Source organism: Lepidochelys kempii, chromosome 14 (assembly GCF_965140265.1).
Source record: "Lepidochelys kempii isolate rLepKem1 chromosome 14, rLepKem1.hap2, whole genome shotgun sequence".
In the NCBI taxonomy this organism is placed as follows: domain Eukaryota; kingdom Metazoa; phylum Chordata; order Testudines; family Cheloniidae; genus Lepidochelys; species Lepidochelys kempii.
In genome coordinates, this window is record NC_133269.1 from 35,380,859 (window position 1) to 35,407,695 (window position 26,837).

At 43.6% G+C, this 26,837-nt stretch overlaps 2 protein-coding genes across 2 annotated transcripts; one reads left to right on the plus strand and one right to left on the minus strand.

Annotated features, from left to right (window-relative positions):
- The first annotated feature begins 5,873 nt into the window (after positions 1 to 5,873).
- LOC140897847 (olfactory receptor 14A16-like) lies at positions 5,874 to 6,809 on the plus strand. Its single transcript, XM_073310984.1, has one exon. The coding sequence runs from the start codon at positions 5,874 to 5,876 to the stop codon at positions 6,807 to 6,809; it is 936 nt and encodes a 311-aa protein (XP_073167085.1).
- A 2,708-nt stretch (positions 6,810 to 9,517) lies between these two features.
- On the minus strand, positions 9,518 to 24,807 carry LOC140897765 (olfactory receptor 14A16-like). Its single transcript, XM_073310785.1, has 2 exons — positions 23,903 to 24,807; positions 9,518 to 9,569 (listed from the first exon to the last, which is right to left on the minus strand). Exons 1-2 carry the CDS (start codon positions 24,805 to 24,807, stop codon positions 9,518 to 9,520), a joined length of 957 nt encoding a protein of 318 aa, XP_073166886.1.
- Positions 24,808 to 26,837: the final 2,030 nt, after the last annotated feature.

The window sequence follows — 26,837 nt, forward strand, 5'->3', positions numbered from 1 at the left end:
GGGGTCAGAATCATCTTACTCCCTTAAAACAATTCAAACTTTCTTTACATAATTCATAGAAATTTAACAATTTAAAAGAACTACCATTTTTGTGAGTTTTTTGGAGACACTTTGTTCCCATTCTTGGGGGAGTTCAAATTAGATTAATAGATTCCAAGGCCAGAAAAGACCATTGTGACCTTCTAGTCTGACCCCCTGTACAACCCAGCCCAGAGAATGTCCCCAAAATAATACCTAGAGCAGATCCTTTAGAAAAACATCCAATCTTGATTTGAAAGTTCTCAGTGATGGAGAATCTATGAAATAAGTAATTAATAATAAACTAGGCGAGATTTTCAAAGGGGATTAATGGAGCTGGGCACTCCTATTGAAAGCAAACTGGATTTAGGCATGCAAATCCAGTAGGTACCTTCAAACATTCCAGTCTATATGGATAATGTGCGCATGCAGTTACTTTAGAGTAGATAAAACTCTCTGAAGGATAGAAACTCGCCTTCCTCACACCATAGATCCATTCATTAGCTGATGACGGTGAGACTCCACCATGGGCAGATTATTCAAGAATTGTCCTCTATGGGGCACCTTAGACCTTCCTCTGAATCAGGTGGTACTAGCCACTGCCAGGGACAGGATCCTGGACTAGATGGTCCAAAGGTCTGACTCAATTAGACAGTTCCTCTGATCTATAACAAGCAGATGTTGTCAAATAAAATTCCAATGAATGTTGCACCCATATCAACTCAAATGCATTTAATTTAGTTTTAATTATTCATTATTAAAGCTGGTCAAAAATGAAAATTGTATTTTTCTGAGAAATGTCATTGCTTTGTTTTCATTAGAAACATCCCATAATATTGCTTTTGGATGGGGGCTGGGCAAAAAAATGAAACTGGAGACTGAAAAGTGTTTGGTTTTCAAAAATTTTCTCTAGTAAAAATGCCACTTTATGGTGCATATTTTCTAGTTTGGAGAAAAGATTTCTGATATTGAAAACTTTTTCCCCAAGAAAAGGTTTCCATCTCCAGGTTTTCATAAAAAGAAAACCAAAAACAGCTTCCCCACACCGACAAACAAAAACCCATAGAAAAATGAGTCCAAAATGAATTTTTTTCCACACCAAAATTATTTTCAATGACAAGCAATTTTTCTTCAAAAATCTATTTTGCCAGGAAGATATTTTTGAGCATGGCTATTCATTATGAATTATCCTCCAAGTTGTAATTATTATCCCCATTTGATGGATGACAAACTGAGAAACGGAGCAGTGAAGTGACTGAACAGTCAGAGGAATAGTTGGGATCAAATCTCAGGACACCTTGGCCTTTAGCTTTTTAATAATTAATTAATTATCTGATAGTTGCATCTGATGTCAGAGGCCCATTTCATTAGGTACGACAAAGACTCCACCTGAACGAGCTTAGAGTAGAAAAGACAGGCAAAGGATGGGAGGGAAAAGACAGCCCCAGGGAATGACTTTCCCCGGGTAACACAGCAGGTCAGTGTTTGCCTCACAACTTTCCTCTAGACCCTGCTGCCTAATTGTAATCGTGATTATTTTAGTTTCTGGAAACTCTACAGAGAAGTAGAGGGCAAGAGAAATGTACTGTTGCTTTTGGGCTATTGAGGGCTCCAGGGAATGAGTCCCACAGGCCTTAGAAAACAGACATGGATAAATCACCTTCCCACAGCACCAATCTTTTTGACACAGAGCTCATCTGCAGACAGCACAGATCTCAATGTATTTCCAGCAGCTCAGGCTCAGTGCAGTGGGGGAATGTCCTCTCATAATATAGTGATAGGAGCATTAGACAGAGAGATTGATAGAGCGGTGTGTATGGGGCTGGAGAGAGAGGGGCAACCAATTGCAGTCTGTAGCTCGAGGAGAAAAGACATCTCAGTCTGATGGATTCCACACAGACCGGCACTGTAAGTTTGCTCTTGCAATGAAATATATTTGGGGATTACAGAGTGGCTCTTTAAGGACAAAATTGTAAATGACAATATGTATTTTTTTTCAGAGTTTCACTCTTAGCTCGATTTGGGCATGGGAAACTGAGGTAATCCAAAGCACTTACCTTAGGAAAGAGAGGGCAGAATATCCATGCCACAGTTTCCTCCTATTGGGAGTGGGGGAATTGATCAAATTGACACAAATATTTTTTAGAATGAACTGAGAAGTTTACATTAAAATTGTCAAAAAAATGTGACAAACACTATCAGCTCACTGTTACTTTTCTCTATTTATACATTAGTTTGTTGTTATTGCTGTCTGTCTGTCTGTTTGTACTTTTCTCTCTCAATTAGTTTGTTTTTACTTCTCTATCTACCTTTAGCTTGTGTTAGTTCTGTGTTTCTCTCTCACTCTCTGTATCTGTTCTTTTCTAACTTGTGTCTCTCTGTTAGTTTGTTGTTACATCTATCTATCTATCTATCTATCTATCCGTCAGTTTGTGTCTAGTTCTCCCTCTCTTTCTCTATCTCTATGTTCATTGTCAACTGTTGGAAATGGGCCATCCTGATTATCACTACAAAAGGTTTTTTTTCTCCTGCTGATAATAACTCACCTTAACTGACATGTATCCGACAAAGTTGGTATTCACCCACGAAAGCTTAAGCTCCAATACGTCTGTCAGTCTATAAGGCACCACAGGACTCTTTGCCGCTTTTATAGATCCAGACTAACATGGCTACCCGTCTGATACTTGTCACCTTAACTGATCACTCTCATTATAGTGGACATGGCAACACCCATTTTTTCATGTTCTCTGTGTATATATATATATATATCTTCCTACTGTATTTTCCACTGCATGTATCCGATGAAGTGGGTTTTAGCCCACGAAAGCTTATGCTCAAATAAATTTGTTAGTCTCTAAGGGGCCACAAGTACTCCTCTTTCTTTTTTCCATGTTTATTTTTACTTCTGACTATTAGATTGCTGCAAGGGGAGTTGAGTCTAGTGGGTTAGAGCAGCAGGGTTGGGATCCAGGATTCCTGGTTTCTATCCGCAGCTCTGGGAAGGGTATGGGGTCTAGTGGGTTAGAGTTGTAGGGACTGAGAGCCAGGAGTCCTGGGTTCTATTTGTGGATTTGGGAGGAAGTTCACTCCAGTGTAGAGAGCAGGCAGAGAGGAACCAGAACTACTGAGTCCCATTTCTGTCTCTCATAAGGACAGGCACCCCTTCCCCCCATAACTTGAAGCTGAGTGGTTAGGGTAATAAGCTGGCATGTGACAGACCCAGGTTCAAACCTTCCTTCTGATTGATGATGAGCAGGGATTTGAATTGTATCTTGACTTTAGCAAAGCTTTTGATATGGTCTTCCACAGTATTCTTGCCAGCAAATTAAAGAAGTATGGATTAGTGAATGGACTAAAAGGTGGATAGAAAGCTGGCTAGGTTGTCAGGCTGAGTGGGTAGTGACTAATGGCTTAAAGTCTAGTTGGCAGCTGGTATCAATTGGAGTGCCCCAGGGGTTGGTCCTGGGGCTGGTTTAGTTAATCATCTTTATTAATGATCTGGATGATGGGATGAATTTGACCGTCCGCAAGTTCGCAGATGACACTCAGCTGCAGGGAGAGGTAGATACACTGGAGGGTAGGGATAGGGTCCAGAATGACCTAGACAAGTTGGAGGATTGGGCCAAAAGAAATCTGATGAGGTTCAACATGGACAAGTGCAGAGTCCTGTACTTAGGAAGGAAGAATCCCTTACATTGCTACAGATTGGGGACTGACTGGCTAAGCAGTAGTTCTGCAGAAAAGGAACAGGGGATTACAGTGGATCAGAAAGCTGGATATGAGTCATCAGTGTGCCCTTGTTGCCAAGAAGGCCAATGGCATACTGGGCTGCATTAGTAGGAGCATTGCCAGCAGATCGAGGGAAGTGATTATTCTCCTCTATTCAACACTGGTGAGGCCACACCTGGAATATTGCATCCAGTTGTGGTCCCCCCACTACATAAGGGATGTGGACAAATTGGAGAGAGTCCAGCGGAGGGCAACAAAAATTATTAGGAGGCTGGGGCACATGACTTATGAGGAGATGCTGATGGTTATTTAGTCTGCAAAAGAGAAGCGTGAGGGGGGATTTGATAGCAGCCTTCAACTACCTGAAGGGGGCTTCCAAAGAGGATGGAGCTCAGCTGTTCTCAGTGGTGGCAGAAGACAGAGCAAGGAGCAGTGGTCTCAAGTTGCAGTGGGGGAGGTCCAGGTTGGATATTAGGAAACAGTATTTCACTGGGAGGGTGGTGAAGCACGGTAATGGGTTACCTAGAGAGGTACTTTTCTCATTCTCTCCTGTTGAGGCAGCTCCATTTTGTATCAATAATTAAGTAGTCACTGGAGCAGGGACTTGAACTTGGCTGTGCCAGACACAAGATGAGTGCGCCAATTACCACGCTGGAGAATTCCCTGTCCCAATGACTCTCCATTGTCACTCGCCGCAGTCATTCCTGATGGCCATGGAGAGTCATTGGCCAGAGAGAGGCTGAGATGCAGTCAAAGGTAGTGATTAGAGGAGAGGACTGGGAGTCCAGCCACCTCAGTTGTGTTCCCAGCTCTGGGATGGAGTTGAGCTCAGTGGGCAGATCCAGAACTCTTGGCTTGTGGGTTAGAGCAGGGAGCAAACTGGGAGTCAGGACTCCAGGGTTCTCTTCCAGGCTCTGGGAGGGAATTTAGTTGAGTGGTTAGAGAATCAGGAGGGGAGCTGTAATGTCTGTCTCACAGTGAGAGTGGAACCCCGGCTAGAACGGGGGATGGGGTGTCAGGACCCATGGGCTGTATTCCTCACTAGAGTTCACTGTGTAATTATGACTGGGCTCGGTCACCTCCATGCTAGATGCTGCTCCCGTTTAGAGCAGTTTAAATGGGGAGTAATTCCATGGCATGCAGTGAAATTACTCCACATTCACAGCAGTGCCCCTGACAGCAGAATCTGGCCAACCAGGCCCCCGATTCCCTTCAGTAAACTGAGGATAGTGACATTTATATACCGTTATCCAGAGCTCGTCCACCTCTGGGTGGCAAAGTTATACATGTACCTCAAAAGTAGGGCTGTCAAATGATTAAAAAAAATAATCACAATTAATCGCAGTTTTAATTGCACTGTTAAACAATAATAGAATGCCAATTGAAATTTATTTAGAATATTTTGGGATGTTTTTCTACATTTTCAAATATATTGATTTCAATTAGAATGCAGAATACAAAGTGTACAGAAGTCACTTTATATTATTATTTTTGATTACAAAGATTTGCACTGTAAAAAAATAAACAAAAGGCTGACTGATGATGAGAAAAGATTTGAATTGTATCTTGACTTTAGCAAAGCTTTTGATTCAGTTTCCCACAGTATTCTTGCCAGCAAGTTAAAGAAGTAAGCAAACGTTTGTAATCAAAAATAGTAATATAAAGTGAGCACTGTACACTTTGTATTCTGTGTTGTAATTGAAATAAATATATTTGAAAATGTAGAAAAACATCCAAAAACATTTATAATAAATTTAAATTGGTATTCTATTATGGTTTAACAGTACGATTAAAACCACAATTAATCACGATTAATTTAATCAAGTTAATTGGTTTTGAGTTTATTGCTTGAGTTAACTGCAATTAATTGACAGCCCTACTCAAAAGCAATTGGTCCTAATTCTCCTCTCCATCACCCCAGTGTGAATCAGGAGTAACTCCACTGGAGTGAGTGGGGTGTTTTCCCCATCCTCATTCCCATATTACACCAATCTTCACAAGCTAAGGGTCAAACTCAAGGAAATTAAGGTGGTTTTCACAAAAGGAGAGTTATTTAACTGATCTAATCCTGGCCCTTGCTCTTGTCCTTCCCTCCACAGCCATCACACGATGTCCTGAGAAAGAAAATGTCCAACCGAACCACTGTGACCGAGTTCCTTCTCCTGGGATTCTCTGACATTTGGGAGCTGCAGATTTTGCACGTTCTGGTGTTTCTAGTGATTTACCTGGCAGCCCTGGTGGGGAATCTTCTTATCTTCATGGCCATAGCCTTCGACCACCACCTTCACACCCCCATGTACTTCTTCCTGATGAATCTCTCCGTCGTAGACCTTGGCTCCATCTCTGTCACTGTCCCCAAATCCATGGCCAACTCCCTCTTGAACACCAAGTCCATTTCCTATGCTGGATGTGTTGCCCAAGTCTTTTTCCTTCTCTCCTTCCTGACAGCAGATTTTTCCCTTCTCATCGTCATGGCGTATGACCGATATGTCGCCATCTGCCAACCACTGCACTATGAGGCAATGATGAACAGCAGAGCTTGTGTCCGACTTGCAGCCAGTGCCTGGATCAGTGGGATTCTCTACTCTGTGCTACATACTGGAAACGTGTTTGCATTGACCTTCTGTAATGGCAACATAGTGGATCAGTTCTTCTGTGAAATCCCCCAGCTACTCAAGCTCACCTGCTCTGACTCATATTTGAGAGAAGTTAGGGTTCTTGCCTTTAGTATATGTTTAGCCTTAGGCTGCTTTGTTTTTATCATTGTGTCATATGTTCAGATCTTCAAATCAGTGCTCAGAATCCCCTCTGAGCAGGGCCAGCATAAAGCCCTATCCACCTGCTTTCCTCACCTCATTGTGGTTTCCTTGTTTATTTTCACTGGCTTCTTTGCTTACCTGAAACCCATCTCCAGTTCCCCATCTACTCTGGATCTTGTGGTGGCTGTTCTCTATTCCATGGTGCCACCAGTGATGAATCCAATCATCTACAGCATGAGGAACAAGGAAATCAAAGGTGCCCTGAGGAGACTGACTGGGTGGAAGTTATTCACCAATAATTAATTTTCTGCCTTTCCACAATAAATGTTCCCTCACTTTCCCTCTTCATTAAAGTCAATTATATCCATGACAGCTTACACTCACACAGGTCAGATTTTGATCTCAGCTGCACTGTTGCAAAGCCAGATTAACTCCACTGATGTTAATGCAGCTGGGCTGATTTACACCAGCAGAAGATCTGGCCCAGTTGTGGAGTTAAATTGGTGTACACTCTGCATGTGAGAAGAATCAGACTTTCATTCTCTGCCAAAACAATACCTGGTAGACTCCTTGGCCATTTGTACCTGATTCATGGCCACTAAAAACAAGTATGAGGATTTTCTTGCCTTTGTGTGTATAAATCAGGAATGGCTTCATTGGAACCAAAGGAGTCAGACTGGTGTTAAACTGGTGTATGTGATAGACACCTATCCTCATTAAATCAATGTTGGGGTGGATCCTCATTAAATCAATGTTGACTTGGATGGAGCTAAACCAATGTACGGCATTTGGGGATCAGGCCTATTGACTTTATTGGAGCTAGGCCAACTTATACTAATTGGGGTTTGACATGTATATTTATTGGAGAGTGGCCACATTTCTTTCAATTACTGCAGCCTTCTCACTTTGCAGCTGAGCCTTTAGAGCTGTATTCTGATCTCAGTTACACTGGAGCAAATCTGGACTCTACACTTGTGTGTTTTGTCACGTTTGTGTATATGTGGAGTAGTTGTGTGTGCAGAGGGAGGGAAGAGTCTATTTTGTGTGCTTCTATGTGTAACACTATAACAATGTCCCTTCACAGATAATTTGCAGAGATTTGAACCCAGGGCTTTCAGAGTTTCAAGCATGAGCCTGCACTGAAGGACAAAGCCTTCTAGGCTCATAAACTGACATATGTGGTCTACCCACTAGATGGGGACAAGAAGCCACACTGTGTTAGCCTGGATCGAGTGTACATTTGGGAGTGTGAGAGATCCAGATACTGGCTAGAAATTACAGGAAGGTTTCCAACTATTAGAGGGGGTGCAGTTTCTGGAGCAGCCTCCCAATAGGAGTTGTGGGGCAAAAAACTTAATTAGTTTTAAGAAAGAGCTGGACAAATTTTATGAATGTGATTGTATGATGGGATTCCTTGTGATGGTGGGGGGGCAGGGCTTACTTTTGCTTTATGTCTTATGTTCCTAAAACTCATGCTTCAGGGTTTCATCTGGCCACTGGCAGGGGTCAGGAAGGCATCCCCCCTCCCCAGTGCATTCTGGGTGGGTTTTTTATCTCCTTCCACTGAAGCATTGGGGGTGGCCATGCCTGGAGATGGGACATTGGGTGGCATGTGCCAGGGCTCTGCATTTTCAGCCATTCTCTCTCTCTCTGGTGCTTTGCTGGCTGTTTCTTGCTTACATGCTCAAGGTCTAATTCATCACCATTTGTGGGGTTGGGAAGGAATTTTCCCCCAGCTCAGATTGGTGTTGTCTTTGGTGGGGGGGGGGGGAGTTGTCCTTCCTCTGATGTGTGGGGGGCGGGTCACTTGCCAGGATTATCTGGGTCTATCTCACTTAATCATCTCCCTGCCATTGCGGGGTCAGGCACTGGTGCCCTCAGTTCCTCCTATTCTCTGCCTGTGGCACAGAACCATCTGGTCTCCTGTGGGTCTCATTTACTTTGGTCTCGTTTCACTTGTTGGGTGTAGTGTGTGGGTGTGCAGACTGGATGATCTGGTGGTCCCTTCTTAACTTGAACTCTGTGACTATGTGACTTTATGAATGGGTCAGGCTGCATGGAGCCTTGTCTAGGGATCCTTTTATTATTTTATTTAAATAAAGCAATGAATGTTGTGTTATTCCTATGGTGAAAAGGATTTTCTGAAGTGAAAGGTTTTCCATTGTTTCCTAAAGACAAACTGGCTCTGGATAATGAGGCCAAATGTTTACCCTACCAAAGCCACTGGTGTGATGATATCTGCAATATTTTCTTTTATGTGATGCTCTATTATGGTGGTAAATAAATCATAATTTGTTTAGAAAAGGCCAGCTGGTTGCTCAACTTACTCCAGGGAATAACTGCAGGTGCTGAACCCAGCTGCACCTGCTGAAAAATTAGCCAGATGCCTACAGAAACTCTTTTCCTCCTGTTCACTATTGTCAAAACATGCCTTCAGCTCTCTCAGAAAACCCCATTGAAGAGACGACACATTGACACACCCAATACTAGATGTTAAAAAATTGATACTGCCATTGAACCAAAAAGACCCCACCCTCCCAAACTCCCACCCCCAAAAACATCTGGCACAAAGAAACGAATCAACCAACCAAAGAATAAAATCAACAAAACAAAAAAACCCAGAAGATACAGTCAAGCAGAGAAACAAACAACTCGTATCCCAAGTACAATTTTTACCCCTCTGCCCAAACGGTGAAGAGCCTTAGACCCCTTGAAAACTTTTATATGTCTACTGATTTTATGTGGAATGTGCTCAGATAGCATGGTGATGGGCAGCAATATAAAAGCCACATACAGATAGATAGATAGATGGGTGTGGCTGGGGATAGATAGATTTTGATATTTATGCTAGTGTAAATCTATAGTAACCCCATTGAATTGAGGGGCATTTGTCTGGATATTTACCAGTGTAAATCCCTCAGTGTGCATAAATGGATTGCACACTAGGTTCTCATGGAAACAATAATGTCATCAGTTGATTATATTTATAAAAAAACAGAATGAGATGACGGTCATGGGAGAAAGATGGCCATTTTATTTTTTGGAGAATAGCGTTGACCCAATCATTTTCCACAGAGCAGCTTTGATCTCCTTGTTCCTCAGGCTATAGATGATTGGAATCATCACTGGCGGTTCCACAGGGTAGAGAACAGTCGCCAGGAGATCCAGACCTCATGTCGAGCTGGAGGTGGGTTTTTAATGTAGGCAAAGATGCCAGTGGAAACAAACACGGAGACTACAGCCAGGTGAGGAAGGCAGGTGGAGAAGGCTTTATGCCGGCCCTGCTCAGAGGGGATTCTCAGCACTGTTTTGAAGATCTGAACATATGACACAATTATTAAAACAAAACAGGTGAAGGCTAAGGACATACTAAAGGCAAGATACGTAGTCTCACTGAGTTCTGAATTAGAGCTGGGGAGTTTGAGGAGCTGGGGGATTTTACAAACCATCCTGACAATCTGCTCTAGCTGACCCTCACCCCAAAGAGGGGCAACAGCACCTGCCCTGGATCTTACCCGATGGCAACATCCCTGGAAGGACCCTTGGCTAAAAACAGGCAGGGCTGAGGCCTAGTGGGTGTCCCAAGGGGGTTGCAGAAATAAATATGTATTTATAGCACAGAGATGTGATTTTTAGCTAAGAGCTTTGTCAAGGTTCCTCCCCCACTCTGAACTCTAGGGTACAGATGTGGGGACCTGCATGAAAACCTCCTAAGCTTACTTTCACCAGCTTAGGTTAAAACTTCCCCAAAGTACAAATTAATTTTATCCTTTGTCCTTGGAATATCCACTGCCACCATCAAACTCTAACTGGGTTTACTGGGAAACGTAGTTTGGACATGTCTTTCCCCTCAAAATCCTCCCAACCCTTGCACCCCACTTCCTGGGAAAGGTTTGGTAAAAATCCTCACCAATTTGCATAGGTGACCACAGACCCAAACCCTTGGATCTGAGAACAATGAAAAAGCATTCAGTTTTCGTACAAGAAGACTTTTAATAGAAATAGAAGTAAATAGAGGTAAAGGAATCACCTCTATAAAATCAGGATGGTAGATACCTTACAGGGTAATTAGATTAAAAACATAGAGAATCCCTCTAGGCAAAACCTTAAGTTACAAAAAAGACACACAGACAGAAATAGTCATTCTATTCAGCACAGTTCTTTTCTCAGCCATTTAAAGAAATCATAATCTAACGCATACCTAGTTAGATTACTTACTAAAAATTCTAAGACTCCATTCCTGTTCTATCCCCATCAAAAGCAGCATACAGACAGACACAGACCCTTTGTTTCTCTCCCTCCTCCCAGCTTTTGAAAGTATCTTGTCTCCTCATTGGTCATTTTGGTCAGGTGCCAGCGAGGTTACCTTTAGCTTCTTAACCCTTTACAGGTGAGAGGATTTTTCCTCTGGCTAGGAGGGATTTTAAAGGGGTTTACCCTTCCCTTTATATTTATGACAAGCTTATTGACAGAAGATCCTCAGCTGCTTTATACTCAGAGGCAAACACTAAAAACTAAGGGCCAAATCCGTATTCTTTGCCTCTGAATCTGAAAACTGAACAAGAGTCAAATGTTCCTAACCAGTCTGCTCTTTCCTAGGCCTTTCTTCTTTGGGATTAATTACAGTGTAACTTCTAATGGCAATAGAGCGATTCATTCCCACTGGGGATAGAAGTTGGAAGGAATTCATGGTGGCATAGTTTTTCTATAGCTGATCTTCAGCTTCTGTTGGGATGAATGGCCCATCTGAATATGTGTGACGTCTTGTTTTATGTTTCCTCCTGTGTTTGAGAGTCTCATTGCATAACGACAGGTTTCAGAGTAACAGCCGTGTTAGTCTGTATTCACAAAAAGAAAAGGAGTACTTGTGGCACCTTAGAGACTAGCCAATTTATTTGAGCATGAGCTTTCATGAGCTACAGCTCACTTCATCGGATGCATACCGTGGAAACTGCAGAAGACATTATATACACACAGAGACCATGAAACAATACCTCCTCCCACCCCACTGTCCTGCTGGTAATAGCTTATCTAAAGTGATCATCAAGTTGGGCCATTTCAAGCACAAATCCAGGTTTTCTCACCCTCCGCCCCCCCCCCCACACAAACTCACTCTCCTGCTGGTAATAGCTTATCCAAAGTGACCACTCTCTTCACAATGTGTTTCATCGGACGTATCCATTGAAGTGAGCTGTAGCTCACGAAAGCTTATGCTCAAATAAATTTGTTAGTCTCTAAGGTGCCACAAGTACTCCTTTTCTTTTTGCGAATACAGACTAACACGGCTGCTTCTCTGAAACCAATCAAATAAAAATCTGTCTTTACGACAAAATGAGATTCTTGTTAGGTCATGGACCGGGCCTATCCCTTCTCATCTTGGATGTGATTAGATTTACCCTGGGTGTGGTATGAATGTCAGATCAGCACATGTAATGGGACTCTCCCACTTACACCAAGGTTATAATGAGGCTTGGGAGAAGTTCATTTTTATTCTTTTATAATTTCAACAGATGATATCAATGTTTATTTTTCAGTGGTTTTTTTCCAATTTTCATCTATTTAATTTTTCACGGTTGCACAAAATTATGTGTTTTAAGCATTTATTTTTCAATTTTTACCAATTTAAATTTTCACAGTTGTAGGAAATTATGGGGGGAGTGTGTCAGACAATAGTTATTTAATGACAGTAGAAGCTGAGATTCAACAAGCTGAAGCTTTATAACCATTAAAACATAAATTAGCAACATCATATGCCCAAATATACAAAGGAATTAGCCTTACATCAAACTCTAATAAATTCTCAAGCCTCATTTTTCTTACTTTGCTTGTCTGTAAATTTTGATTATTATCAATGGAAATATTTTTGGTCGGTTTGTGTGTGCGCAGTGCAATCCAAGTTTATCCACATTTACCAATAAAAATCGAATCCTTCCAAGCCTATCTATAATACAATGATGACAGACAAGTAACTTACACCAGTGTTTATGTCACTGCTGAGTTTAGCTCAGAGTCTTGGGGCCAGAACCTCAGCAGCATTAAACTGGTGATGTCAATGGAGCTACTCTACATTGGCGCAGGTCTAGCTGAGGTGAGAAATCTGCCCCTTACATCTCTGCCCTGCTTACTTTCTAAGAAAGAGCAGGCTGGTTAGAAACTTTTGACCCATCTTCAGTTCACTTTCACAGGCAAAGAATATGGATTTGAACCTGTTTAGCAGGCCAGATCGCCACCTGCTGTCAATAGCCCTGGCTAGTCAGAAGTCAATGGAACTGTATCAACTTACACCTGCTCAGGACCTGGCCTGTACTTTTTAAACTTTGCTTCTGCATACCTCTTAGTGACCAGCTAAAAACAGCCTGGGCCACCTGAGCTGTGGGTTCCTCTGGTGGCTGCATCCCAAGAGCTGCTGGCGCAATGCAGGAGAAAAAACATCTGTGCTCCCCCAGAGGTAATGATGTGGAGTTAATGAAGGACCAGGCCATTCCAGGAGAGCTGAGGTTCTGGTGCCACTGAGCTCTTAGTTATTGTAGGTCACATGTTTGTGCTATAAATATATATTTATTTCTGCAAACCCCTGAGCACACACTATGAGATTCAGCCCTGCCTTGTTTTTAGCCAAGGGTCCTTCCAGGGATGCTGCCATCATGTGAGATCCAGGGCAGGTGCTGTTCGCACTCTGTGGAGTTAGGCTCAGCAAGGGCAGGTTGTCAGGGCAGTTTGCTCAGAGGTGAGATCAGAGCTGGGCTCACAGCCCTGGAAACCAGATTCAGCTATTTAGCCCCTGGGCTGGTACAACCTGTGCTGTGACCATCTCTGAAACTTGCACAAGACGGGATCAGCTCTAGAGCTGGGAGGGGCTTTCATTCCCTGATCCTATTTAGTCCATCACCTCTCAGCCAAGCCTGCCCTAGGAGCGGAGTAGGAGCACCCATCTGTGGAGTGGATCCCTTTCTGCTAGGAACTTCAGAGAGACCCAGCACCTCAGGACATCCAGCGAAGGGACACAGAAATGGCTGCTGGATAATACAGTGATGGGTGCTAGATAGACAGACAGACAGATAGTGTCCAAACAATTCTGATGCCTGAGAATCAACTGCATCACAAGCTGAGACAAATTCCACATAGATCAGCACAGTAAGTTTGCTATTTCAGTTACATATTTGGGGGGATTAATATACAGGAGAAATTTAAGAACATAAATGTGAAATGACGGTCCGAACTCTTTTAGTCTTTTAGTGTCAATTTAATGAAAACATCTGCTGCTGGCCACAATGTTTTTCCTCTCTGGAAAATTTTGAATTTTCCCCATAATTTTTGGCAGTCCGAAAAACCAGCTGAACACTGGAAATTTTAAGCTGAAAACCAAAATTTTCTTTCTTTCCAGGAATAATCAAATTTTTCCTGGAAAGTAGATGGATTCTGAGAAAAAAAATTGTTTAATTGAAAACACAATTTTCTATTAAAAAATTAATTAACAACTAGCTTAACAAAGAAAATATACAGGGATGACTTGATCATAGTTTATAAGTATTTACATGGAGAAAATAAATTGTGGGTCACGGCTAAATAAATGATTCATAGAGAATTACCTATCGACGCTCATTAATTAACTCCTATGATACACTTGGAGAAATTGAGGCACAGAGTGTGCAGGACCTCAGTTGACTATCTGGGCTTAGATCACAGGAACTCTAGAGTCTTGGTCACCTCTCACCCCTGCTGTGTGGATGTACTTGTTATCATTTGAGGCTGGGATTCTCAAGGGAGTCTAAGGGAGATAGGTGCTCAAGATATACATGCCTTACTCCCTTAGGCTCCTTTGCAAATTCCAGCCTTCATTTTTCTGAAATTCAAAAGACGCGCTCTCATAAATATAAAGGGAGGGGTAACCACCTTTAAATCCCTCCTGGCCAGAGGCAAAACCCTTTCACCTGTAAAGGGTTAAGAAGCTAAGATAATGTCGCTGGCACCTGACCAAAATGACCAATGAGGAGACAAGATACTTTCAAAGCTGGAAGGGAGGGAACAAAGGGTCTGTCTGTCTGTGTGATGCTTTTGCTGGGAACAGATCAAAAATGCAGCTCAGAACTCCTGTAAAAAGTTAGTAAATAATCTAGCTAGAAATGCGTTAGATTTCCTTTTGTTTAATGGTGGGTAAAATAGGCTGTGCTGGATGGAATGTATATTCCTCTTTTTGTGTCTTTTTGTAACAAGGTTTTGCCTAGAAGGATTCTCTATATTTTGAATCTGATTACCCTGTAAGGTATTTACCATCTTGATTTTAGAGGGGTGATTCTTTTACCTTTTCTTTAATTAAAATTCTTCTTTTAAGAACCTGATTGTTCTTAAGATCCAAGGGTTTGGGTCTGTGTTCACCTATGCAAATTGGTGAGGATTTTTATCAAGCCTTTCCCAGGAAAGGGGGTGTAGTGCTTGGGGGGATATTTTGGAGGGAGACATTTCCAAGTGGGCACTTCTCCTGTTCTTTGTTTAACATGCTTGGTGGTGGCAGCATAGGGTTCAAGGACAAGGCAAAGTTTGTACCTTGAAGAAGTTTTTAACCTAAGCTGGTAAGAATAAGTTTAGGGAGTCTTTCATGCAGGTCCCCACATCTGTACCCTAGAGTTCAGAGTGGGGAAGGAACCTTGACACGTGGAGACCCTGGAAGAGGGCAAGATAGATGCAGGGCTAATATTACATAGGCGTTTAGGCACATAGAGATGGCGATAGGTACCTAGTGGTATTTACCTTAGCAGATAAGCAGGTTAGGCACGAAACTACCATTGAATGTCCATGGGACTTAGCCATCTAGCTTACTTAGGAACTTTGATAAATCCCTTTAGGTGCCTGTCTCCATCTTTAGGTGCCCAAATCCCTTTGTAATCCTGGCTCACAGATTAGAAGATGGGCTGGAGTCAGGGTACCCTGGTGGAGATCCTATGGCCTGTGCCATGCAGGGGTCAGACTAGGGGATCATAGTGGCACCTTTTGCTTGAAATCTATTAATTTATGAACTTTTGCCTCTGGGTCTCAGCTTCTGAGCTGTGCAGAGCTTCAGGGAGTGAGTCCCGCAAGCCCTTAGGAAATAGACATGGACAGACAGCCTTCTACAGCATCAGTCTTCTAATGTCAGTGAAGTTCAAAATCAGCTACACACAGCTCATCTGCAGAGAGCAACAGGTTTGAATCGAGTTCAGTCAGTTCGTTCTCAGAGTGAGGGCAATGGTGCTGAAACAATTTTCATAGTGGGGTACTGAAGGTGGAAACCATGTATTTGGGTTGTTATTACTACTTCAAGCCAGGGGGTGTGGCAGCACCCCCAGCACCCATAGTTCCAGCACCTATGAGTGAGGGCTGAAAGGACTCAGGTAGCTGTGTCTTTGTCTTCTAGATAGAGAAATAATGACCAAAGAACCCTGGAGCTGGAGGATCGAATGCTTCACAATCTGGGGAAAAATCCACAATGACCAGCACAGTAAATTCACTATTTCCATGAAATATATTTGGGGATTAATTTACAGAACAAATGTAAGGCCTTAAACTTAAATCACAATTTTAACTCTTTAAGGCTTTAACTATCACTTTAGTCATACAGCTAGAAAAAAAAAATAAGTGCAAAATTTTGACTACATCAGAAATCCGAAATCCAAAAAGTTTTCAGGATTTGGCAATCAAAAACAAATTTCTTTTTAACTAAAACCTGCTGTAAATTGAAAATGTTAATTTGTAAACAAAAGAAAATTGGGGATTTCAGTTGTGAAAAGAAAAGAAACAAACAAAAAAAAGTGTTTTTTTTTTCAAGAATAGTAGACACTTCCCCTGGACATTTCCTGTTTAATTGAAAATCCCATTTTTTAAAAATAAGTGGACAAAAAATCTCTGACTGCCTCTATTTGGAAACTGAGCTTTAAGCAAAGGTGGGAAACATTTATATCTTTAATAATACAGCAATTTCAAATCCTTTTGGTCTATTGCAACCGTGTTTATTTCTGTTTCAAAGGAATAATTATTATATGGATGGATAGTGATGGATATGGATGGATATGGATGACAAGAGAAGCAAAAGACTCTTTTCAGAACCACCACATTTTTCTGGACAGGAGCAGGTTCCCCTCAGATCCATCCCCAGAACTTTCCATTAGTGTAGACCAAAGCCGGACGCATCCATCTGCTGCATTGGAGGCTCAGTGAAGTGACCTGTTCATCTTAATGAGCTATTCTGAGCTGAGTGAGAACCCCTCCAGCAAACAGTGCACCCTGAAACAATCACTCCAAGAGGTTTGAACTGCTCCACTCGTACCAGCCACCCCAGTGCCAGCAGGGTCTTCACGGTATTGTCGGTGCATGCTTCCCATTTGCCTCTTCTTCGCTTCACACCCCAAGGGGCGGCACTTCCCTAGACCCAGCATACATGGGGAAGGATTTAGGGAGACCGGTTCAGCCACCCAGAAGGGCAAGGGCAAAGCCCCCAAGATCACGAGAGGGGAGCAGGGAGGGTTGGACCCCCATAGATGGGTTGGGAACCCCCAGATATTGGCACAGACATGGGAGGGGAATGTGGGGCTGTCAGGTGCTCCTGTCCCCATTTTCCCCCAGGCTGCTGTCACTCACCCCTTCCCAGTGTCCCATCCCACCCCATCTCCTGACCCCCAAACCATCTCCTATCCACCCTCCTCATTTATCCTCCTCCCCATAGTCACCCTGCCTCTCACTGCCCCCAAAACTCCTCTCTGCCTTTCCCACCAACTCTTCCACCCCAAATCACCCTCCCCCCACCCAGTGAGCATCTGCATGGGTTATTTATTTTCATTTCAAAAATAGTTTCAGCACCTTCTCAATATTCGGCTGTACTCAAGTGACACCCTTCAACAGAGGCAGATGCCTCCTGTTTTCAGTCACAGATTTCTGTCCAGGGTTAGATTTTAACTCACAGGACCTATGTTTGTTTCCCAGAACACTCTACTTTCAGCAGCTATGAGGCTGAAAGTCAGAAACAGTTTTCAACCAGTTCCTCCTCTCGCCATGCATATGCACAGTGCAATCTGTTTGGCGCGACTTCAAAGGCTGACACGCCTAACTGAGAAGTAAACACTGTGGCTAATATCGCTGTCACCTTATTTCTCCCTGAGGGCCAGTGGATGGACTGCACTCTGCTGGAGTGGCCCCAACTTGATGATCACTTTAGATAAGCTATTACCAGCAGGAGAGTGGGGTGGGAGGAGGTATTGTTTCATGGTCTCTGTGTATATAATGTCTTCTGCAGTTTCCACAGTATGCATCCGATGAAGTGAGCTGTAGCTCACGAAAGCTCATCCTCAAATAAATTGGTTAGTCTCTAAGGTCCCACAGGTACTCCTTTCCTTGAGCTTTGGAGACCCTGGCATGAGGATCTGAGCCCTGGTTTGATCTCTAGCTGGGCACAATAAATCGACACCAAAACACACCAATTGTAAGAAAAGTTAGAAATACTCCACTGCAGTCAACTGATTTCCCTCTCACTCACCCTGGTGTAAATCAGGAGTAACCCCACTGGAGACAATGGGGCTGATTCCCCCGTCACTCATCTCACGTTAAGTCCATGGTGTTACACTGGAGTATGTCTGGTTTCAGGGAGAGGAGATTCAGGCCCTTTGACTCCAGCCTCTGCCGCATGCTCCACCCTCTGAATGCTCTTACTCTAGCCCTGGGTGTCTCCTTCCCTCTGCCTCACACAGCCCAGACCCCCAAACAACCCCCCCCCAACCCCTAATCCCCTCCCTCCCTTCTCACAACCCTCCACCTCACGGATGCTCTCAGTCCCCTTTCTTTGAGATTCCCCCTGCCATGGCCAGATCCAATTCTCCACACAAAGTTCCTGACTCAGCTTCCTCAGAGATCCCTGCTGAACCCCTCTGCCCACCAGTCCCCTCCTCTGCTCAGCCCCACTCCTCTGACATGGTCCCAGCCCCAGGGAACAGCCCCCCATCTCTGTTTCCTTCTGTCCCACCTCCAAACACCAGACATTCTCTCCTGCTTCTCTCCTTTGGCCAGCCCTGGCCACCACTTCCTTCCCACCCCACTTTCCTCCTTCCTCTGCATGGCCCTTTTTAGAGCTGGGAGGGGATTTCAGTCCCTCATCCCATTTAGTCCATCACCTCTCAGCCAAGCCTGCCGAAGGAGCGGAGCAGGGAGACCCCATCTGTGTACTAGATCCCTGTCTGATAGGAACTGCAGCAAGACCCAGCAACTCAGGACATCCAGCGAAGGGACACAGCAGTGACTGCTGGATAATACAGTGATGGGGGCATGAGAGAGAGAGAGAGAGAGAGAACCAAAAAATCCTGTCAGTGGGTGGATAGATGGATAGATAGATATGACTCATGATTCCTAACACTGGAGGCTTGAATGTATCGCAAGGTGGGAAAACTTCCACAAAGACCAGCACAGTAAGTTTGCTATTTCAATTAAATATGTTAGAATATTAATATATAGGGCTAATTTAAGACCATATATTTGAATTATGTTTGAGACTCTTTAAGACTTTTCCTATCAAGTCAATCAAACATCTAGAGCCTATCAGAATTTTTTTTTTTAAATTGGGGTTTAATAGAATTCCCAAAAATCTCTGATTGTTCATGTTTTGGTAACTGAAAAACAAACATTTTCAGCTAAAATTTTCAGAAAACTGATTTTTTTCTGCCTAAATCCACCCCCAAAAAACATGGGTTTTCAGTTCTCCTCTGTAAATATATGAGTTATCAGTGAAATATATTTGATACCTGAGACTTTCTATGGAAATTTGATGAATTAAAAACACAATTTTCCTTTGAAAACAATTTAAGCAGAAAATTTTTGACGACCCTTAATTGGAAACTGAGCTTTAAGAAAGACTGGGAATGCAAATATTGTCCAATAATATGAAAATTTTAAATCCATGCACTCTATTTTATACCTTCTTATTTCTGTTTCAGAGGGGTAGCTGCCAGATCGTAAAACTGAGTGAGCAGCAAAGCTGATAGTCCTCAGAATTTGTTTCGTACAGACTAGTGCTTTTAAAGTCAGGGTGAGAGTTGAACCAATTAGCCAAAACCTATCTATCCTGACATGGAGGACAGGTGGACTTGGAGGAGATCAAGAACAGGAGATCTTGTGTCCAAATGGCAGCCAGTACCTGGATCAGTGGGGTTCTGAATTCTGCACTGCACACTGGAAACACATTTGCAATAATCTTCTGTGGAGACAATGAGATGGATCAGTTCTTCTGTGAAATCCCCCAGCTTGCTATGACTCCTATCTCAGTGAAATTGGGGATATTGCCTTTAGCATGTACTTTGCCTTAAACTGCTTTGTTTTTATAATTGTGTCATATGTTCTGATCTTCAAAACAGTGCTGAGAATCCCCTCTGAGCAGGGCTGGCATAAAGCCTTCTCCACTTGCCTCCCTCACCTCATTGTGGTCTCCATGTTTGTTTGCACTGCTAGTTTTGCCTATATTAAACCCACCTCCAGCTCAGTCTCAGGACTGGATCTCATGGTGGCTGTTTTTTTATTCCTTGGTGCCTCCCATGATGAATCCAATCATTTATAGCATGAGGACCAAGGATATCAATGCTGCCCTGTGGAAAATGATTGGGTCAAGGCTATCCTCCAAAAAATAAAATGACCATCTCTCTCCCATGACCATCGTCTCATTCTGTGTTTGTTTATAAAGATAATCAACTGTTGACATTATTATTTCCATGAGAACATAACGTGCAATCCATTTATGCCCACTGACGTATTTACACTGGTAAATATCTAGAAAAACTCCACTCAGATCAATGGAGATACTATAAATTTACACCTATATAAATAAGATCAGAAACTATCCATCTGTCTAGCTAAGAACATAAGAATGGCCATACTGGGTCAGATTAATGGTTCATCTAGTCCATTATCCTGTCTACACACAGTGGCCAATGTCAGATGCTTCAGAGAGAATGAACAGAACAGGACAATTATTGAGTGACCCATCCTGTATTGTCCAATCCCAGTATCTGGCAGACAGAGGCTTACGGACACCTAGAGCACAGGGTTGAATCCCTGAACCTCTTGGTTAATGGGCATTGATGGACCTATCCTCCATGAACTTATCAATGTCTAGCTATCCATCCATCCCCATGCATTCCCCTCTATCTATTGATCGATGGATCAGTCTGAGGCTTTTGTACTGCCACCCATCACCATGGTATCAGAGCACTTTCCACATAAAATCAGTTACCATATCAAAGTCACTAGTGGACTTCATGGGGTCTCTGTCTCTTCTCCTTTTTTTCAAGACGGGGAGTAAAATTCTGCCCCCACGACAGCCCCGAGGCTGGAGGAGCTCTCTGCCCCCAACTACCGATGCAGGGCTGGAAGACCTGTCAACCTCTGCCATGGCCATGGGGTTCAAGGTGTCAGCTGCTGCCCCCAGCAGCTTGGCTCTTTTGCTATAATGAACCCCTGGTTTTAACAAACAAATGTCTTCGATCCCCAGGGGTTCGTTCTAGTGAGGGTATACTGTATTTTGTTGGTTAGTTGATTTGTTTCTTTGTTCCAGGTGTTTCTGGTGGTTGGGAATTTGGGAGGGCGAGGTATTGTTGATTAGATCGAAGTATCCATTTGATGTCATCAAGTATAGGGTACTACCAGATCAGGCCCCGGACCGAGCATGCGCCTATCTTCCCCTGTTCACGGTTCACTAGCAGAGACAGGGACCTCCCTGACTGGACTTAGGCATCTCTCTCTGAGCTACCACACACTCCTCTCCTTGGCATCTCCCATCGGCTAGCTCAGGTGCCCCCTCCTAGCATGCTGGCTTTTGTGGATCCCATTCTTAGGTGTCTGTATCTCCCTATCTGTCATATAGGGAGCCTGGGGGCCTGACTCCCTATTGGTGGAGTAATTGATGGACCCAGATTAGAAGGAGGCTAGTCTTTAAAAGAAACTCACTGGAACATCTCTGAGCGTGAGATTTCATCTGGAATCACTTTCTTACTATATTAGGCATAGACTAGCGTGTTTGTTTTTATTTTGCTTGGTAATTCATTTGTTGTGTCTTTTATTACTTGGAACCACTTAAATCCTACTTTTTGTATTTAATAAAATCACTTTTGATTTATTAATTAACCCAGAGTATGTATTAATACCTCCTAGGGGGAGGGGCAAACACCTGAGCATATCTCTCTATCAGAATTATAGAGAGTGAAAAATGTATGAGTTTATCCTGTCTATACTTTACACAGGGTAAAATGGATTTATTTGGGGTTTGGACCCCATACAGAGTAGGGTACCTGATTGCTGGAGACAGGAACACTTCTTAAGCTGTTTTCAGTGAAGCCTGCAGCTTTTGGCGGGTGTGGTTCAGACCTGGCTCTGTGTTTGTAGCAGGCTAGCGTGTCTGGTTCAAACCAGGCAAGGCACTGAAGTCCCAAGCTGGCAGAGAAGACAGGCTCAGAAGAAGTCCAGGTACAACAGATGGCAGCTCCCAAGGGGGATTCTCTGTGATCCAGCCTGTCAGATCCAGTATTCTTGGAATGTGTCAGTGGCCAACCTATTCAAGGGAAGAGCTGGGAAACATTTTTCTAAGCCATTGGCAGATTGTTTAACTCAGCTAAAAACATAGCGGCATCTGTCATGAACAGGTTGAGGAAACCATTTCCCATTGACAAGTTAACTTTGACCAGTTCTACCAACCTGAGCTGAGAGCAGGACTCACACCCCTGCCCATTCCATGCATCTTTGGTCTCCAGGGTGCAGAGGGACTAAGAATGGGCATGTCTGAGATGATCCAGGAATAAACCTGCTCCTTCACTCACTAAAGAGTCCCTCCCCTCTTAGGTCTCACTCCTGCTGCTGTTCTAGAGTAGGTTGGTAGGCAACATCAGCCTCTGATTAGTGCAGGAATTAGGTCCCCTGAAGTTCTCAGGCCACTTGTGCATATGTGAGGATCACCCACTAATCTAGGCTGACACCCGGGGGATTCAACCAGAGACATCTAGAGCATGAGCTTCTACAGCATGAGCTGAACAACCAGGCTGCCTGAAAGCCACTGGAACAGCCCTCTATCCTCTAGGTGGGGCACAGAGCGGCCTCAGAACAGTCACTGCCCATGGGTGGTGTTTATATGGTGACACTGCGTGGCTGCAGAGATCAAGAGCTTCATTTGAGCTGGAGTCATCTCTCCCAGCCAGAAGGAGAAGGTGTTGCAGACAGTTGTAGTAATGAAACACAATGGACTCTACTGGAGTTTATTCTCTGTGTGGCCCCTTCTCCTCTTCCCCATCCATGCACATCCATAAAGTCACAGAGTTCAAGGTTTTAAGGTCAGGCTTGACAAAGCCCTGGCTGGGATGATTTAGTTGGGGATTGGTCCTGCTTTGAGCAGGGGGTTGGGCTAGATGACCTCCTGAGGTCCCTTCCAACCCTGATATTCGATGATATTCTACACAACATCTAAACACCACAGCCCCGTCATACAATCAGACATGTTAATCTGGATTTAATCTGGAGATTTAATCTGGAGTTAATCTGGATTTGCATTGGTGCAACTGAAATCAGAATAAGACCTGTTTGTGTGCAAGCTGTGTGGTCATGGAAATAACTGACGTTAATGAATACTTAAAGATACTATGTAAGAAAACTTTAATTAGAGAAAGACAGAAAATTAATTCTTGGTGAATTACCTACACCCAGTCAATCTCCTCAGGGCAGCTTTGATCTCCTTGCTCCTCATGCTGTAGATAATTGGATTCATGATTGGTGGCAATACGGAATAGAAAACAGCCACCAGAAGATCCAGAGCAGATGGGGAACTGGAGGTGGGTTTCAGGTAGGCAAAGGCACCAGTGCAAACAAACAGGGAGACCACAGTGAGGTGAGGAAGGCAGGTGGAGAAGGCTTTATGTCGGCCCTGCTCAGAGGGGATCCTGAGCACTGATTTGAAGATCTGAACATACGACAAGGTGGCAAGGGATATACAGATCTATTGACAGCAGTTGGCCAGATCCACAGATGCTGCAAATTGCTTTAAGCAAGCAAGACAACTCCCATCATTGTTTTCAGTGGCCATGGAATGGCTGCAAGTGGCCAAGCAGTGTAACGGGTATTTTTTTGGCACAGAATGAAACTCTGATTCCTCTCGCACACACAATCTGCACCCATTTAACTCCACAACTGGACCAGATTTTCTACTGGTGTAAATCACCCCAGCAGCAGTGACATCAGTGGAGTTAATCTGGATTTGCATTGGTGCAACTGAAATCAGAATAAGACCTGTTTGTGTGCAAGCTGTGTGGTCATGGAAATAACTGACATTAATGAATACTTAAAGATACTACGTAAGAAAACTTTAATTAGAGAAAGACAGAAAATTAATGCATTACCTACACGCAGTCAGTCTCCTAAGGGCAGCTTTGATCTCTTTGTTCTTCATGCTGTAGATAATTGGATTCATCATTGGTGGCACCATGGAATAGAGAACAGCCATCACAAGATCCAGAGCAGATGGGGAACTGGAGGTGGGTTTTAGGTAAGCAAATAAGCCAGTGAAAATAAACAGGGATACTACAGCGAGGTGAGGAAGGCAGGTGGAGAAGGCTTTATGTCGGCCCTGCTCAGAGGGGATCCTGAGCACTGATTTGAAGATCTGAACATACGACACAATGATAAAAACAAAGAAGCCTAAGACTAAACACACACTAAAGACAAGAAACCCAACTTCACTTAGATATGAGTCAGAACAGGTGAGCTTCAGTAGCTGGGGGATTTCACAGAAGAACTGATCCACCATGTTGCCTCCACAGAAGGTCAATGCAAACGTGTTCCCGGTGTGTAGCATAGAGCAGAGAATCCCACTGATCCAGGAACCAGCTGCAAGTTGGACACAAGTTCGGCTGTTCATTATTGCCTCATAGTGCAGTGGTTGGCAGATGGCGACATATCGGTCATATGCCATGATGGTGAGAAGGGAAAAATCCGCTCCCAGCAAGAAGAGGAGGAAAAAGACTTGGGCAACACATCCAGCATAGGAAATGGACTTGGTGTTCATGAGGGAGTTGGCCATGGATTTGGGAATGGTGACAGAGATGGAGCCAAGGTCTACGATGGACAGATTCATCAGGAAGAAGTACATGGGGGTGTGAAGGTGGTGGTCGAAGGCTATGGCCATGAAGATAAGAAGATTCCCCACCAGGGCTGCCAGGTAAATCACTAGAAACACCAGAACGTGCAAAATCTGCAGCTCCCAAATGTCAGAGAATCCCAGGAGAAGGAACTCGGTCATGGTGGTTTGGTTGGACATTTTCTTCCTTAGGACATTGTGTCATGGTTGCAGAGGGAGGGACAAGAGCAAGGGCCAGGATTAGATCAGTTAAATAACTCTCCTTTTGTGAAAACCACCTGAATTTCCTTGATTCAGACCCTTAGCTTGTGAAGATTGGTGTAATATGGGAATGAGGATGGGGAAAACAGTTCCACTGATTTCAGTGGACTTGCTCCTGATTTACACTGGGGTGAGAGAAAGTAGAATCAGGTCAATGGACCCCAGTGCAGTTACTCCTAATTTACACCAGGGTGATGGAGAGGAGAATTAGGAACAATTGCTTTTGAGGTATTTGTATACCTCTGACACCCAGATGTGCGCAAACTCTGGATGACATTTTATAAATGTCACTATCCTCAGTTTACCAAGGGGAATCAGGGGTCTGGTTAGCCAGATTCTGCTGTCAGGGCACTGCTGCGAATGTGGGGTAATTTCACTGCAGGCCATGGAATTACTCCCCATTTAAACTGCCCCAAAAGGGAGCACCATCTCACATGGAGGTGACCAAACCCCGCCATAATTACACAGTAAACTCGAGTCAGGAATACAGCTCAGGAGTCCTGATGCCCCATCCCCCATTCTAGCCAGATTTCCATGCTCACTGTGAGAGACAGACATTACAGCTCCCCTCCTGATTCTCTAACCACTCAACTAAACTCCCTCCAAGAGCTTGGAAGAGAACCTAGAAGTCCTGACTCCCAGTTTGCCCCCTGCTCTGACCCACTAAATGCAACACCCCTCCCAGAGCAGGAAATACAGGCCAGGAGTTCTGGACTCAGCTCCCTCCCAGAGCAGGGAACACAAATGAGGTGTCATGACTCCCAGTCCCCTCCTCTAACGACTACATCAGACTGCATCTCAGCCTCCATCCCAGTGACTCTCCACTGCCATCAGGAATGACTGCTGTGAGTGACAATGGAGAATCACTGGGCCAGCGAACAGGCATGAGAGTGATTCTCCAGCTTGGTACTTGGGGCATGCACCTGGTGTCTGGAAGAGCCAAGTTAAAGTCCCTGCTCCAATGACTATTTAATTATTGATACAGAGTGGAGCAGCTTCAACAGGAGAGACTGAGACAGTCTCATTTCAGAACAGCCCGGAGCCCAGCTGCGCAGGCACTGTCCTGTAAAATGAGAATTCAAATCCCTTTTCAACATCAATCAGAGGGAGGGATTGAATCTGAGTATGTCACAGGCCAGCTGAGCACCCTAACCACTCAGCTTCAAATTACGAGGAGTGTCTGTCCCACAGTGTTTATGAGAGACAGAAATAGAACCACCCCCCAGTTCTGTTTCCTCTCCTCTACACACTAGACTGAATTTCCTCCCAGAACCACACATAAAACTCCAGAGTTCTGGCTCTCAGTCCCCACTACTCTTACCCACTAGACCCCACTCCCTTTCCAGGGCTGGAGATAGAACCCAGGAGTCCTGGCTCCTAGTCCCCACTACTCTAACACACTTCACTCAACTGCCCTTGCAGCAATCTAATAGACAGAAGTAACAATAAACTGAGAACTAGACACAAACTGATGATAGATAGATAGATAGATAGATAGATAGATAGATAGATAGATAGATAGATAGATAGATAGATAGATAGATAGATGTAACAACAAACTAACAGAGAGACACAAGTAAGAAAAGAACAGATACAGAGAATGCGAGAGAAACACTGAAGTAACACAAAGAGGTAGATAGAGAAGTAAAAACAAACAAATTGAGAGAGAAAAGTACAAACAGATAGATAAACAGCAATAAAAACAAACTAATGTATACAGAGAGAAAAGTAACAACGAGCTGACAGTGTTTGTAACAATTTTTGGACAATTTTAATGTAAACTCCTCAATCCATTCTAAATATATGTGTGTCAATTTGATCAATTCCCCCACTCCCAATAAAAGGAAACTAAGGAATGAATATTCTGCCCCGTCTTTCCTAAGGTAAATGCTTTGGACTGCCTCTGTTTCCCATCCCCAAATTGAGCTAAGAGTGAAACTATAAAAAAA